General features: G+C 44.8%; 1 protein-coding gene across 1 annotated transcript in view; it reads right to left on the bottom strand.

Moving 5' to 3' along the window:
* Positions 1-6,041: 6,041 nt before the first annotated feature.
* The window catches only part of LOC308277992 (sodium/glucose cotransporter 1-like), a gene marked incomplete at both ends in the record, with an annotated part of 39,562 nt that continues 30,330 nt past the window's right edge, over positions 6,042-15,273 (bottom strand). Inside the window, 5 exons of the mRNA XM_080717563.1 lie at positions 6,042-6,265; positions 10,019-10,124; positions 11,854-12,069; positions 13,379-13,547; positions 14,775-14,925. Coding sequence (XP_080573689.1) covers positions 6,042-6,265; positions 10,019-10,124; positions 11,854-12,069; positions 13,379-13,547; positions 14,775-14,925 — 866 coding nt within the window. The remainder of the gene's footprint in view (positions 6,266-10,018; positions 10,125-11,853; positions 12,070-13,378; positions 13,548-14,774; positions 14,926-15,273) is intronic.

The following is a 15,273-nucleotide window of genomic DNA, read 5'->3' as shown; positions in this document are numbered from 1 at the left end:
CAGCTTGGATGCTTAATGCCTCCGGGTTTAATCTCGAGTACCAAAGGTGAATGGGAAGACTAAAAGTTTAATGGATGGGCATAATGGCTCATGCTTATAATCTCAGTACTTGAGAGGCTGAGACAGGAGGATTGCTAGTTCAAGGCCAGCCACAGCAAGACTCTTAAAATAAAATAAAAAAGGGCTGGAGGTATGGTTTGTAGGTAGAATACCCATGGGTTCAATCCCCAGTAGCTCTTTCTGCTTTAGCATCTTCTCTCTCAGACTCAGCCAGAGTCCTTATTGGGGTGAGAGGTTGGCAAGAGTGGGGTGAGGTCCTGGGGAGCCTTGGCAGCCAGCAAGACAGAGGGATGATGCTGGCGCTGCCTGGAGCCTCAGCCCTGCATCCTTCCAGTAGAGAAGCCAGTCTGTCGCCAGCTACATGAGCCCTTGCCAGGTCAGACATGAGGCACAGGAAGAAGATTTTTGTCCTGTGGGGCTTGTGGGTGCTTATCTTGTGGCTGGTGGAATCGTACCTGGATATTGTAAGATTAAATGAGGTGCGGTGTGTCCCCCAGCAGCATAGAGACACGCCGAGATCCATAATAAGTTACGAGAGGCTTTATTCGTGGGGGGTCAACCCCCAGCCCCCGCGTGGCTGCGGGGGCCGGTGGCCGGCGGGAGAATGCCTCCCTCCCTCTCTCGGTCCTCTCAACTCTCTCTTCCGGGGCGGGAGGTCTGGTCCCCGGAATCGCAGGCTCCACCTCCTAGCTCTCGGCCCTGCCCCCAACCTTACAGATATAACACCTGAATAAGCATCCTAGGCAAAGCAAATGGCTTCGCTGTCACGGCAGCGCAACTGGACTTGGGTCCCATTCAGGAAGAGCAGCTGCCCTTCTGGGACCCGCAACTGCTCTTCCTGCCACCATGCGGTTGTAGAGTGGGACTGGTTTCAAGTGTGTCACGAGAAGATCATAGGGTGCCTGAGCAGGAACAAAGTTGTGTGGCAGCTAGTCAGTGGCCGGCCCTGGGCTTTGTCCCATCCCTTCAGTCCCCAGGCCTACAGCAATTCTCATTTTCGGGCCCAAAACCCCTTTCAGCCTGGCCCGGCACCTCCCTCTTCAGCCTCCACCCCAGGTCTCTGGCTGCAGGCCTCACCCATGGGCATACTTCCTGCTACTGGGAGCCGACACTGGACTCAGCCGCAATCCCTTGCCCCGCTGTCTCCAGGTCATGAGCTCAGTGAGTGAGCTTGGGAAGGCATAGAAGAAGCTGTTCTACATGATTCCCAGACCCTTGGTGTGCCATTTTGATGTATACTGTGGGACATGTACCGTGTTGGGGAACTCACAGATCCTGTAAGACTCAGGGCTCAGCAACATGGACCACATGGTACTCAGGTGGGTGCTGGGGAGAGGGCAGCAGAGTGAAGGCCAGGCCTGCCAAGTTCTGTCAGTTTACACTCCCTTCCCAGTATGAACCAGGCCCCTGTCCAGGGGTCTAAGGTGAAATTAGGGAACTAAACCATAGAGCCCTGCATCTGTTCCAGGAATGCCAGGGACCTGGGTTCCTGGACACAGTTGCCGCTGCCACTGGAGCTTTTGGACCTCATGTGGACTTCAGGAGCTCTGACAAGGTGACAGAGGTAGAAATGTCTCCAGTCTGCCTCAGTGTGGTGGCCAGGGGAAGACAGGAAGGGAAGGCTCTGGGAGCATCTCTTTTGGTTCACTGAGGGCACCTGTAGGACTCTCCCAGGTCCCAGGATGTTTTGAAACTTCACCACTCAGTTCTTCCTAAAGTTTTGGAAGACGATCTGTTGCCCCAGAGGAGTGGGGGAGAGTTAAGGTGAGTGGGCAGAGGAGGAGGAGGAGGATGTTGTAGTGGGCTTCTACAGGAAGGACCTCAGGCCAGCCCCTCCCCCTTCAACCCCAGATACAATAGGGCAATTGGCTGGAAAACCAGGGTGCTCGTGGCTTCTGTGTATACTGTACCTAGGCAGGGAAAGCTATTTTACTTTTCTCACTTGAAACTTCTCTCCCTGCTGGATGTGATTGGCCATACCTGTAACCACAGTATTTGGGAGGCTGGGACGGGAGGATCACAAGTTCAAGGCCAGCTTCAGTAATTCAGTGAGACCCTTAGCAACCTAATGAGACCTTGTATCTAAACAAAAAATAAAATAAGGCAGGGGTTGTAGCTCAGAGGTAGAATGCCTCTGGGTTCAATCTATCACCACAAAAATGAAAAAATAAATAAATAAAATTGGGTTAGGGATGTAGCTTAGTAGTATAATGCCCCCTGGCTTTAATCCCTGACATCAAAAGAAAGAAAGAAAGAAGGAAGGAAAGATCTATTTCCCAGTGCCAGCAGCACAGAGGCCGACGTTTCTGTGTGGTTTTTGAGGCCCTGCATAACATGAGCCTACTTGTACTCGCTCTCTCCCAGCCCCACACTGGGCTCCTGGGGTTGTGACCTCACACCTGCCCACCCACTGCGCCCTCTGTCTGGAACCGCTTCTCTGGCCTCCCAAAAGAATCCTCTCTCCTCCACTGTCATGGGGAGCCGCTCGCCAATGTTTTGGGACTCCAGGGTGACTCTGTGAGAGTGAGCTCCTTTGCCCCCCCTGCTCCTGGAACAGCCTGTGTGGCTCGGTGTTAGATGAGGTGAGGCAAGGTGAGGACAGGCTACAGCCCACACACACCAGCCTCTCTTATCCACCAGGTCACCCTATTTGGATCTGGAGCAGAACAGCAAAGAAAGCACCCCACTGCTGGACTGACAATGAGACCAGTGTCCTCCAGGTGATCCTGCCCTTGCAGAGCACAGAAGCAGACATGAAGACTCCTGGCTAGGAGAAGTGCACTGTACACACACGGCCCGGCAGGGCTCGGAGTCATACTCCTTTGGGCCTGAATGCGGGAATTGCAGTCTTGCCGCAGCACTGCAAAGACTTCCATGGGTGAAGTAGAAAAGAAATTGTGTGGAGATGAATCTACTACTGAATGAAATCCTATCCTGATTCCTTTTACCTGCAAGCACAATTAAGGATGGAAGGATGGGATCTCAGGGGCCATGATTTTTGGTGTGTGTGTGTGTGTGTGTGTGTGTGTATGTGTGTGTGTGTGTGTACTGGGGATTGAACCCAGGGGCATTCTACATCTAAGCTACATCTCCAGCTCTATTTTTTTATTCTTTATTTTGAAACAGGGTCTCAGTAAGTTGCAGAGGGGCTCACTAAGTAGCTGAGACCGGCTGCGAATCTATGATCCTGTCTCAGCCTCACCAGTACTAGGATTACAAATGTGTGCCCAGGGGCAAGTTTCTGATCAGTTCTCTGCCTGTTCCCCAGTACCAAGCAAGCCAGGTATGCTGGCACAGCCTGTAATTCAGTACTTGGGAGACTGAAACAGGATGATTCAGATGTAAAGACAGCCTCCGCAAGTAGTAAGACTTTCATCAACCTAGTGATATCCTGTTTTAAAAATAAAAATAGGGCCGTCTATGGTGACACATGCCTGTAAGCTAAATACTTTAATACTTGTGAGGCTGAGACAGAAGAATTGCAGGTTCAAGGACAATGTCAGCAATATAGTGAGACTTTTAGTGACCTAGTGACACCCTGTTTCCAAACAAAATATACCCTCTGTGTGTGTATGTGTGGTACTGGGGATTGAATCCAGGGGCATTCTATCTCCTAGCTACACCCCCAGCTCTTTTTTTGTTTGTTTGTTTCAAACTAAAAAAATAAAATAGGTCTGGGGTGTGTCTTAGAGGAAGAATGCCCCTGGATTCAGTCCCTAGTACTACTACTACTACTACTAAACTAATACTACTTCTAATAATAATAGCAATAAAGAAAACAGGGCTAGGAATGTAGCTCGGTGGTACTTACCTAGCATGCATAAGGCCCTGGGTTTTATCTCTAGCATGTGCCTACTCGCAAACACAAGCATAAGAATATAAGCGATAAGAAACATATGCTTAGCAATTCTAATTGGCCCTGTGATGAATGGGGCAGTAGGGAAATGCAGAATGTAAGAAAACCCAGAACAGGCCTGATTGTTCCCTTATAGACTGTGTCTGTTTGCTAAGTGCTGCCATAACAAAGAACAAATAACAATGGGCTTAAACAGCAGGGATTTATTTTTTCATAGTTATAGAGGCCAGAAGTCTGAGATCAAAGCATCCACTAGGCTGGTTCCTCCTAAGGGTTCTTGTCTTGTAAATGTCCATCTCTCCCTCTGTCTTCACATGGCCCTCCTTCTGTCTGTGTCTAAAATCTTGGGGGGGCGGGCGGAACAGTTTCTCAGGTTCAAGGACAGCCTGGATTATAAGTGTTGCTCCACCATGCCCGGTGATACATTTTTTAAGTTGTTGAAGTTATTAGATTTTATCCTCAACTCTTCCAGCCTCTTTCTCCTAATCCATACATTGTACTGGTCATAGTTCTGTTCAGTATTTATCTATAATCTCTAGATGTTAAAGTTGTCAATATTTTTATTTTTGCATTTTTGCCAAAGGAATCATTTTATTGATGGAACAACAATGCACTTTAATATAGCATCTGTAGAGCATCTTTTCATGCACATATCTCCCATGCCCTCCTTTCCTGGGATCCTATAAGCACCACATTCTCTTATCTTTCAGAGAAAAAAATTACACAACAGTCACCAAATAATTTGCCACAATATACATAGTAAAATATTGGCAAAGCCGGAAATTGAATCAAAGCCACTGCCCATTCCATCCACCCGCTTTCTACCCTTTCCCTTCATCCCATGAAAGCTCAAAACATAACGCAAACTCCACCCAAGACTGGGTCCTCTGAGTGACACCAGCAGCGTTTTTCTCTTCTCTGCCTCCATTAAGATACTTCAAACAGGGCTTTCTGGTTCTCTTCCTTCCACAAGGACAAGCCATCTCTTTACCTGTCGAACCAGTGTTATACCCAGAACCCACTCTCAGCTCTTTTATAAGATACAATTATTTTTTGTACTGGGGATTGAACCCGAGGGTGTTCTACTGAGCTAAAACCCTGACTCTATATTTTATTTTCTTATTTTGAAACAGGATCTCACTAAGTTACTGAGGCTGTCCTCAAACAATTACAGGTATGCGCCACCATGTCTGCAGCATTTTCCTAAGCTACCCTAAAGCAATCAATATTGTATTCAACTTAACTTCAATGGGCTTATATTACAACATAACTGAGATTTCACAAGTGGAAAAAATAGTTAAGTTTAGGTTAAATGAAAATAATTTACTGCTAGAAAAATCTACCTTAACCTGTGTCAATGGATGATCACCAGACAAGACACCTGAGAAGGGCTAGGCACAGTGGCACACGCCTATGATCCCAGTCCTTGGGAGGCTGAGACAGAAGGATTGCAAGTTCAAATTCAGCCTGGGCTACTTAGAAAAACTCTGTCTCAAAATTTGAATAAAAGGATGATTTGCTTCTCTCACTAGCCTGAGACTGGGGTCTGGGTTCCTCCTTCTGGGGTAAGTACTGCCTTCCTGAGGATAGGGGCCCTGTCGAACTCATAGCCTCAGATTTCATGAACTCACCAGTTTGTTGAATGGATTTTTCTTGTACTGGGAAAATTTTGAAAGAGATGCAACGATGGGCGGGGGGGGGGGGGAGGGTCTTTCTTTGAAAAAAATAAAAAAGGAGATCAGATTGGGAATGTGGCAGGAACCAGAGAGACCAAAACTACAAAACTAATGTTCAAATCTTATGAACAGTGTGGACACACTAAGTCTACCTGAAACAGAATTGCACCCAACATTGCGGAACTGAATTTTTCTGGAGATAACTGGGTGAGTTTTCCTGTGGTGGTTCAAGTTTATACAGATAATTATGTTACTCTAGGTTCAAAAACATAAGTTATGGACAAAAAATAATGATTTTTCTCCAGCTAGCTTGTAATTACACATATACATGCTTATCCAACTGGGGCAGAACTTAAAACTGCCCATTTTCCCTTCAACACCACAGAATGGCCCTGATGGGAATGAAGTAGAGATTCTGGCCTTGGTGAGTCGATAGTAGAAGGTGGGACTCAGGCAAAGTATGCATGGCAAAAGACAGCCACAGTCAGCAGGATGATGCCATTGATGTTAGTGACCATCCTCCACAAAGGCTTCTCAGAGGTGTCTGTCAGTTTCATCTTCAGAGCCTCTTCCTCTTCCTTGGTCAACTTGGGTCCCTTTTCCTGGTCCAACCCACAAAACAGGTCATAGATCCTCCTGAAGCACCCCTTCTTCTGTGCAGGAGACTCAGCATCTGGGGAGAGGCATAAAGGGAGTATTAGACACAGAAGCAGAGGTGCCACACTGCGGATCATCTACCATTCTGCAGAAATTTCTCAATTTTCTTGTATTTAGACATGGAAATGGTAGGTACACCAGGTATGGTGGTGTACTGAAATAGGAGGATTGAACATAGGTGCTAATCCAGTCTCAGCAATTTAGTGAGTCCCCTAACAAATTAAGATCTGTTTCAAAATTTAAAAAAATAACAGGGCTAGGTGTGTAGCTCAGAGGTAGAATGCCCCTGGGTTTGGTTCCCAGTACAAAAAAATGTACAAGTTAATGTTACTAGATAGATTTTACATCCTCATGACCAACTATCTTGAGATTTATCTCTATCAGGACTAATTCAAATGGTTTGTTGTTGTTGTTGTTGTTGTTGTTGTTGTTATTGTTGTTGTTGTTGTTGTTGTTGTTGTTTTGAGTACTGGAGATTGAACCCAGGGGTATTCTACCTTTGAGCTACACCCCCAGCCCTATTTTATTTCTTATTTAGAAACAGAGTCTCATTAAGTTGTTGAGTCTCAGTAAGTTGCAGAGGCTGACTTTGAACCTGAGATCCTCCTATCAGTCACCATGCCTGGCTGCGAATGTATTTTTATTTAGAACAGTTAGATACCACAAAAGTTGGCAAAAGAAATGTTAACAGTGGGCTTGGGAATGGTGATATGTAGTGGGCATGAAATCCCCACCTCTGGATACATAAACTTGTCTCCTGTATTCCTGGAAAGCATGGGGTCAGCCAGTTACCTCTGTTCATTCTAAGGTTTCACTCAGCCCCTATCTGGAGATAAAAGCTGGTCTGGATACCTCCTGGTGGGGATTCACACTGCTTGGCCTTAATATCACTTGCAGAATCAAACCACACACCTGGCTGCTCGCAGTGGATGTCAGCTAAGGGAACTGAATCCCTCCTCTGAGCCCAGGGTGGCACTGGAAGTAGATAAACCTAGTTTTGAATCCCAGCTCTGTGCTCACTATATACCAAGTCAAGTTCACCATGTCTTCAGAACCATGTTCAGAGACCACTGTGATGCACTTGCCCATTTTTATAAGTCACAGACTTTTTGTTTATGAGTCACTGAATTTTAGAAATGAAAAGAATATTAGTGATGGAGTTGCATATTATGTATCAGAACAGGAACCAAGTTCAGTTTTGGGGGCTTGATAATTCACCTCTCTCATCTCCAGACAAGGGCAAACTTGGATAAATAATACCTTCTTCACCATATTAATAAAAAGTTGGTGAGACATTAAATTTGATGAGAGCACCCAGCACAGAGCAGATGTCATTGAGCGTTGCTTGCCTTCCATCTCCTCTCTTTTCTGTGCTGAGGCTAGCTTTGAACCTGTAATCCTTCCTCATGCTGCTTTTGCTCAGATACACAGAAAAGAAATGCCTCCTTCTGAGAAATCTCCCACATGACTTGCCTCAACAAAACAGTAGAATAGCGAAGAGGGAGCCAGGGTTTAAACTCAATGACCAACTCAAGTGAGAAATACATAATTATCTGAGCCAACAAAAAGTCTACGTGTCTCATTTTATCTGTAAAATTCGAAGAACTATACTTATATTACTATACTTATATGTAAAATTAGAAGAACTATACTTACAGTATATCCTTAAGAGAATATACTTTACATACTTACATCCTTAAAAGGATGATGCAGTACAAAAATGAATCACTAGAGTGAAGTATTTATAATTAAAATATGTTATGATTGCTGAGCATGGTGCCGCATGCCTGTAATCCTAGTACTTGAGATGCTGAGACAGGAGGATCACAAATGTAGGCCCTTAAAGACTTAGTGAGACTTTATTTTAAAATTAAAAAAAATAAAAATAGAGCTGGGGATATAGCTCAGAGGTACAATGCCCCTGAGTTTAAGTCCCAGTATCACACCAAAAAAGAATACATTCTAATTATATTATTATCCAACACGATGATGGTGACAGTAGAGATAGCGATGCAATTGCAAGCCTTCCTCTGCTTCTATTGATCAGAGAATTGTAACTGTGACACTCACGGTCCTGCAAGAGAGCTTAGTTAATTGCATCTTAATACAGTATGGTGTTCAGTATTATTTCACTGTGAGTTCATCCAGAAACAACAGAATTCAAGTGCTGACATGAGCTTCAGGGGTAAGCAAGCCTATTGTACTGCCAGTGTGGGAAGCTTGTCTATGACATCCTGATAGGTGAAAACCTGCCACTCATCTCTCTCCAGACCAACTCAATTAGGAACTCTCTCTTAAAACCAATCACAAACTGGGCATGGTGGTGCACACCTATAATCTCAGTACATGGGAGGCTGAGCCAGGAAGATTACAGGTTCAAGAAGAGCCTCTGCAACTTAGCAAGGCCCTCGGCAGCATAGCTCAGAGACAGAATACACCTGGGTTCAATCCCAAGTATCAAAGTGGGGGAAAACACTCAAAGCTATGACTCTGTCACATTCCTGATGGTCACATTTAAAATTTATTCCATTTTATCTGCTGCTGTCTTTTGGGTGAAAGAATGAGCCCTCCAGGATCATCCAGGTAAAGCACATGACCTTGAGCTCCCATACTGCAAACCGTGTATATCCATTCTCTTATGTAGGGAGGAAAGGCTATGACACTGAAGCTAAAAAAAACATTCAGTGTGTATATGTGGTGTGTGTGTGTGTGTGTGTGTGTGTGTGTGTGTGTGTGTGCACGTGTGCATGTGCTTATTGCTGGAGATTGAACCCAAGAGCATTCTACCTTTGAGCTACACCCCAAGTCCTATTTTTTTGTTTTTATTTTGAAGTAGGACCTTACTAATTTACTGAGGGTCTTGCTAAGTTGCTGAGACTGTCCTTGAACCTGCAATTTTCCCTGTCTCAACCTCCCAAGTACAGGCATGAAATCACCACACCTGGCTAAGAAAGCATTAACTTAAATGACAAAACTACAGGCACTAAGCATCATGCCAGAGAAATAAGATTTCCTAAATCTATTATGGTAAGACATAAGATCTCAAGAGCCTCCATCCCATCCCCCCGATATCACTAGAACTGAACAAAGCTTTGGTCTCATCTGTTCTCAGTTCACAGGCTGTCAGAAGAGCCCTTCTGCCAGATATGGTGGTACATGCCTATAATCCCAGTACTTGGGAGGCTGAGATAGGAGGATTCCAGGTTCAAGGCCAGCCTCAGCAACTTAGATCCTTAGGAACTTAGAAAAATCCTATTTCAAAATAAAAATATAAATACATGAAAAGGACTGGGGGAGCCAGGCATGGTGGTGCATGCTTGTAACCTCAGCATTTGGGAGGCTGAGACAGAGGGATCACAATTCGTGGCCAGCCTCATCTACTTAGTGAGGCCCTTTGCAACTCGGTGAGACCCTGTTTTAAAATAAAGAATAAAAATTAAGGCTGGGGTGTAGCTCAGAAGTAGAATGCCCCTGAGTTCAACTGATAAGACAAAAAAAAAAAAAAAACCCTTCTCTTATCACTGACCACATCCCAAATCAAAACAGAGTGGAAAATTTTTCATTCATTGTTTCAGAGCACTGTAAAATATGAAGGGTGAGGTGGCCAAGAATAACTCTCCCCACCTCAACCAGTCCTCATTGTGAACTTCCCAAAACCCATGTATCCATCTCATTCCCATTTTGCCCCTCCACGGGGAGAGAAAGCAGCATGAGCTTTGGTGAGGGCATTTAGTGAAGACGTGGCAGTCAACTGAGGGCCAGGAGTCACCTATTTCAATGGTCTCCCTGGGGGGTTCCCGGAAGTCCTCATCGTCTGCATCCAAGTCAATACGCTCCTCTTTGCTGTTGCGCAGGCTCCAGCACAGACGATAGAGCTGTGGAGAAAGCAGAACAAGTTAGCCGAAGGATCCAGATCGTGTCTTCAGCCAAGAAGCTGGGAGAAGAAAAAGATATGAATCAAGAAGGAAAAGGAAACTGGGCGTGAAGGCACCTGCTGATAATACCACTATAACTTAGATGTTCAAATTTTTAAAAATCAAAGGGCTAAGAAGATAGCTCAGAGGTAGAAGGCCTTGAGTTCAATTCCCAGTATCACACAAACAAAAATGGAAAAAAGGAAGAAGGGTAGGAGCTAGGGATATAAAACTCCTGGTTATTTCAGGACCTTTGCCAAAGCTAGGCCAGCCAATATCAGAATTGCTTTCAAATAACAAAGTCAAATCCAACAGTGCCCATGGTAATCCCTGCTACCTAAAAGGGGCACTCCAACCCTAGAGGTAACCACTGAAGGAGCACCCCACATACTCTGCATTCTACAGTGAATTACCAGAGGGACTCTTCTCTTGCAAGACCTACCAAGAAAGTGATTCCCTTGGGTTCTGATCAGTACACATTGTGTCAAACCCCAGCCACCAACTAAAGAAGACACAAGGAGATTACACCATGAAGCCAAACTGGAATTAAACTCAATATGGCTCAACAAAAATAATACCCCAAGACACATCATCAAGAGAAGATTGTTTATTAAGAAGGCTTTCAGAGAAAAATGGAAGAGATACTCACCCCAAAAGATGTACAAATCTCAGCATAAAAACAAAAAAATATGAAAAACAAGGTATTATGATGCCTCCCAAAGTTCTTAACTCTATATGATGCCCTCCACTACGTTAAGATGCAGCAAGAAGACCCTCTCCAAAGGCAGCCCCTCGAGACTTCCCAGCCTCCCAAATGTGATCCAAACAATCTTTTATTGTTTATAATCTATCCAGCCTGTGGCATTCTTTTATAGCAACAGAAAACAGACTAAGACATATTAGAAATGTTTTTAAATGTTTTGGTGGTTTCATTGGGGGGGAAATAAAAAGATAAACTGGACTTCAAGTTTCCCTGAATGCAGTAATTTTTGTAAGTAGGTGTATCCCTCTGGAAGCTTCAACCATGGGCCCATTACAAGAAATACCTGTTCCTTTTTTTCTTTTTTTTCTTTTTAAATTTGTATTGGGACATCCTACTACTGAGCTACACCCCCAGTCCTATTTTTATATTTTATGTTGAAACAGAGTCTCTTTAGGTTGATGAGGGTTTCACTACTTGCCAAATCTGTCCTCAAACCTGCCGTCCTCCTGTCTCAGCCTCCCAAGTACTGGGATTACAGGTGAGTGTGCCACCATGCCGCTTCCAGTTCCTATTTTGGACGTGGGCTGAGAAGTCACCGTAGCTCTGTGGCTGCTCGTGTGACCTCGTTCCCTTGCACGTGCACTTTGACTCCAACTGCAGGATGCAGAGAACAGCCTCTGAGCTGAAGCACAGACTGTGAGGACGCCACTGAAACGTCCCTGCTGGCACACCCTGCTGGCTGAAATGTTCCCTGTCCTGTATCCTTCCACGCAAAGCCAACGGCGAGTAGGAATTATTTTATCCACGTAAGTGCAAGATGAGTCACTGAGATGCGATCAATCGAGAGTGCTGCCACGTGAATGGGAAAAATATGGGAAATAATATGGAAAAATACGAAAAATATGGAAGCCTTTAAGAAACTAGAAACATTAAAGCACTATTTTTAGTGACCCTGGGTCCCAAGGGGTCTGCCACGGGGATACTCACATGCACATCTGGAATGGGCTTGGTCAAGAAGGAGATGGCCAGGATAGCGATGAGAGAAATGGCAAAGAGGATTATGGCAAAATACAAGTAGTGCACCCCGCAGATGATCGTGGGACAGTTGCTGGGCTCCATGCAGCTCCCAGTTCCATAGGCAAACTCAGTGATCATCCGAGAAATCCCAACCAGGAATCCTAGGATCAGTCCCCAGAAAGCGCCCTGTGAAAGAAAGAAAAAACCTGAGTTAATGAACCCGTGAAGCAGCTGGTAATCCTGCACCTGTAGCTATGGTTACCACCAGCCTCCAGATGTAGGAACATTCAGATATAAAATAATAACATATATTTCTTTGTCTTCCTTGTAGATATTTGGAAGTTGAAGGAAAAAGGAACTTTTCCATAAATATATAAATAAGTTTCCTTCTTTTGCCCCCAAAGTCACTATTTTAGTCACTATTTTTAATTTGAGAATATAAACATACTATGTGTTTTCATATTAAATGTGGGGTTTGCGTATGAAAAATATGGAAGCCTTTAAGAAACTAGAAACACTAAAGCACTATTTTAGTGAGTTTGTGTGCACGCACACGTGTGTGTGTGTATGTATATGTGTATGTGTTTGTATTGGAGGTTAAATGCAGAGGCATTCTAGCCCTCAGCTACACCCACAATTCTATTTTACTTTTTATTCTGAAACAATGTCTCACTAAGTTGCTGAGGCTACCCTGGCTCAGCTCTAACTTCAAATTTTTCCAGTCCTACCTCATTCCAGAAACCTTCCCTAACACTTTTAGAGTATATTGATATTGAATATCTTGAATCCCTTCCTACTTATATTTTGTGACATGTTTCATGCCTTAGTTGTTATATTTTTACATTGTTTTGCCGATAGAGTGCTTGAGCACAAGGACTTTGTCCTTCATTGAGCCCTGAACAGTTCTTTTAGGGGGAGAGGGGATACCAAGGATTGAACATAGAGGCATTATATTCCTGAGCCATTTTTTAAATATTTTGAATAGGGTCTCACTAAGTTACTAAGGGTCTCACTAAGTTGCTGAAACTGGCTTCAAACCTGCCATCCTGTCTCAGCCTCTCAAGTACTGAGATTACAGGCATGGGCTTACCATGCCTGGCTTCACTGGGCTCTGAAGAGTGCCATCTGACAAGCCCAGTTCACAACAGAGCCACTGGAGGTACCCTGTGCTAGCACATGCCCTGGAGCTGCTCACCCAGGGGCTGCACATCACCCAGGAGGGACCATGCAGTCAAGTCAGAATTACCCAGATTGGATAGAAAATGTAGAAAATGAGTTGGGACCCTGTATCAAGGACAGGGGAGTTAGAGGGGAAGCAGCACTGACTCCTAAGGAGGTCAGTCCAACTCTCAGAGAACCCCCATGTTCCCTAGGGGCATTCCCATGGACTCTGTCTAAGCTCTCTTGGAAACAGAATCCACCCAGAAGAACTGCAAGCCCACAGTGAGCATGCTGACGCAGACTGGGCCTGCCGGGCAGGCTGGATTGTACTCACCGGCTCAGTGACTCTCTTGCAGAAAATGGCAAGCAGGAAGAGCGCCGCGATGGGAGGCCCCAAATAGCTGGTGATGGACTGGATGTAATCAAAGAGCTGCCCACTTTGTGCAGACTGCACAATGGGGACCCAAGCAACACTGATTGCAATCAGCACGAGAATGAACAACCTGAAAACAAATTCCCCACAAGAGAATGTCAGCAAATGGCCCTATGGAACGGACACATATCACTCCACATCCACACAGCACTGGCAAGTATATATATACATATATATATATATATATATATATATATATATATATATATATATATATGTACATGCATTGCTGTGCTCAGATACACACATGGCCAGAGTGAGAAAAAAATAGTGAGCAAACTTGCTCTTGAGTCTTTTTTTCTTCCCTATTCTGTCTCAAGGAGATTCATCTAATCACATGTGTGAGTGAACTGTGCTTGATCTTTAAGAGTCAATTAGATCCAGTCACTGCTGTACAAAATTCCACTTTTGTGGTACTGGGAATTGAACTCAGTAGCATTCTACCTCTGAATTACACCCCCAACCCCTTTTATTTCTTTGTGTTTGAAACAGAGTCTCATTCGGTTGCTGAGAGTCTTACTAAATTGATGAAACTCTCCTCAAACCTACAACCCTCCTGTCTCAGCCTCCCAAATACTGGGGTTACAGGTGTGTGCAACTATGCCTGGCACAAAAATCCCACTTTGAGACACGGTAGAGGGTAGGTACCAGGCTATTCACTTTGGAGCAAGACAGTCCTGCATTGTCTTGCTGGGAGCCCTTCCTTTGACTGGTATCCCAGGGACTTGTTGCCCCTGCCTGAAGAGGCTGACCCGCTGTAGCTCCAGGAAGAGGCATAACAGCACACATCAGTGCTTCCATGGTCTTCTGTCCAGAGCACCTGCTCGGTAGACAGCCATGATGACGGGCACACCCGAGTCACAGGATGGTGCTTTGGTGCTTTCGCTATCCTGATGTGACCGGTGACCCATCTGACAACCAAACATGAACGCGTAGAGCCAGCATGGCGGAGCATGCCTGCAATCCCAGGAGTTGGGAGGTTGTGAAGTCTATAACTCCAAGCTATGTGTACATTTATTTGTGTGTATGTGTGTGTGTGAGTTACACCCCATCTCTATTTTATTTTTTATTTTGAAACAGGATCTCATTGAATTACTGAGGGCTTCACTAAGTTGATGAGGCTGGCCTCAAACCTGAGATTCTTTTGTCTCAGCTCCCAAGTACAGGATTTATATATAGGGTTACACCATTATGCCCAGCCGCATCTCCCAGTCTAACCTAGCTTGAGGGTGTGTGCAGATGGAACCTCTCTGACAATTCAGGGTTTGGGGTACCTGGCAGGTGGAGCTGCAATTACCTTCCTACTATCAGGAGCTCCCTCTCGGATGCTCGCTTTCGGATCTTGGTGTAGATATCCATGGTAAAGAGGGTGCTGGCGCTGTTGAAGATGGAGGTCAGGGAGCCCATGAGAGAGGCCATCATGACCGACAGCATCAGACCGCGCAGTCCTGAAGAAGAAGGAGGTTCTGAGTGGCACATTCAGCACCTCAGTTCTTTTGTGCCCAGAAAGTAGGACTCTAGCTTTCTTTGCATCTGAAATCAGGCCATCTTCTACAGGTACATGCACTGTGCTGGGCTTAACTGGTTTTTATGATGTTTTGAAGTATGTATATATATGGTGGAATGGCTAAATCAAGCTAATTCACACATCTTTTATCACACATATTTATCATTTTTTGTGGCTAACTACACCTTCACTCAGCAATTTTCAAGCATACACAATACATTGTTATTGACTAGAGTTACCATATTTCACACTAGAACTTACTCCTCCTGTCTAACTAAAATATTGTATT

This window comes from Muscardinus avellanarius (genome assembly GCF_963383645.1).
Source record: "Muscardinus avellanarius genome assembly, chromosome: 21".
NCBI classification, from domain to species: domain Eukaryota; kingdom Metazoa; phylum Chordata; class Mammalia; order Rodentia; family Gliridae; genus Muscardinus; species Muscardinus avellanarius.
Note: the sequence above shows the minus strand (reverse complement) of the source record. Positions and strands in the feature narration are given on the sequence as shown.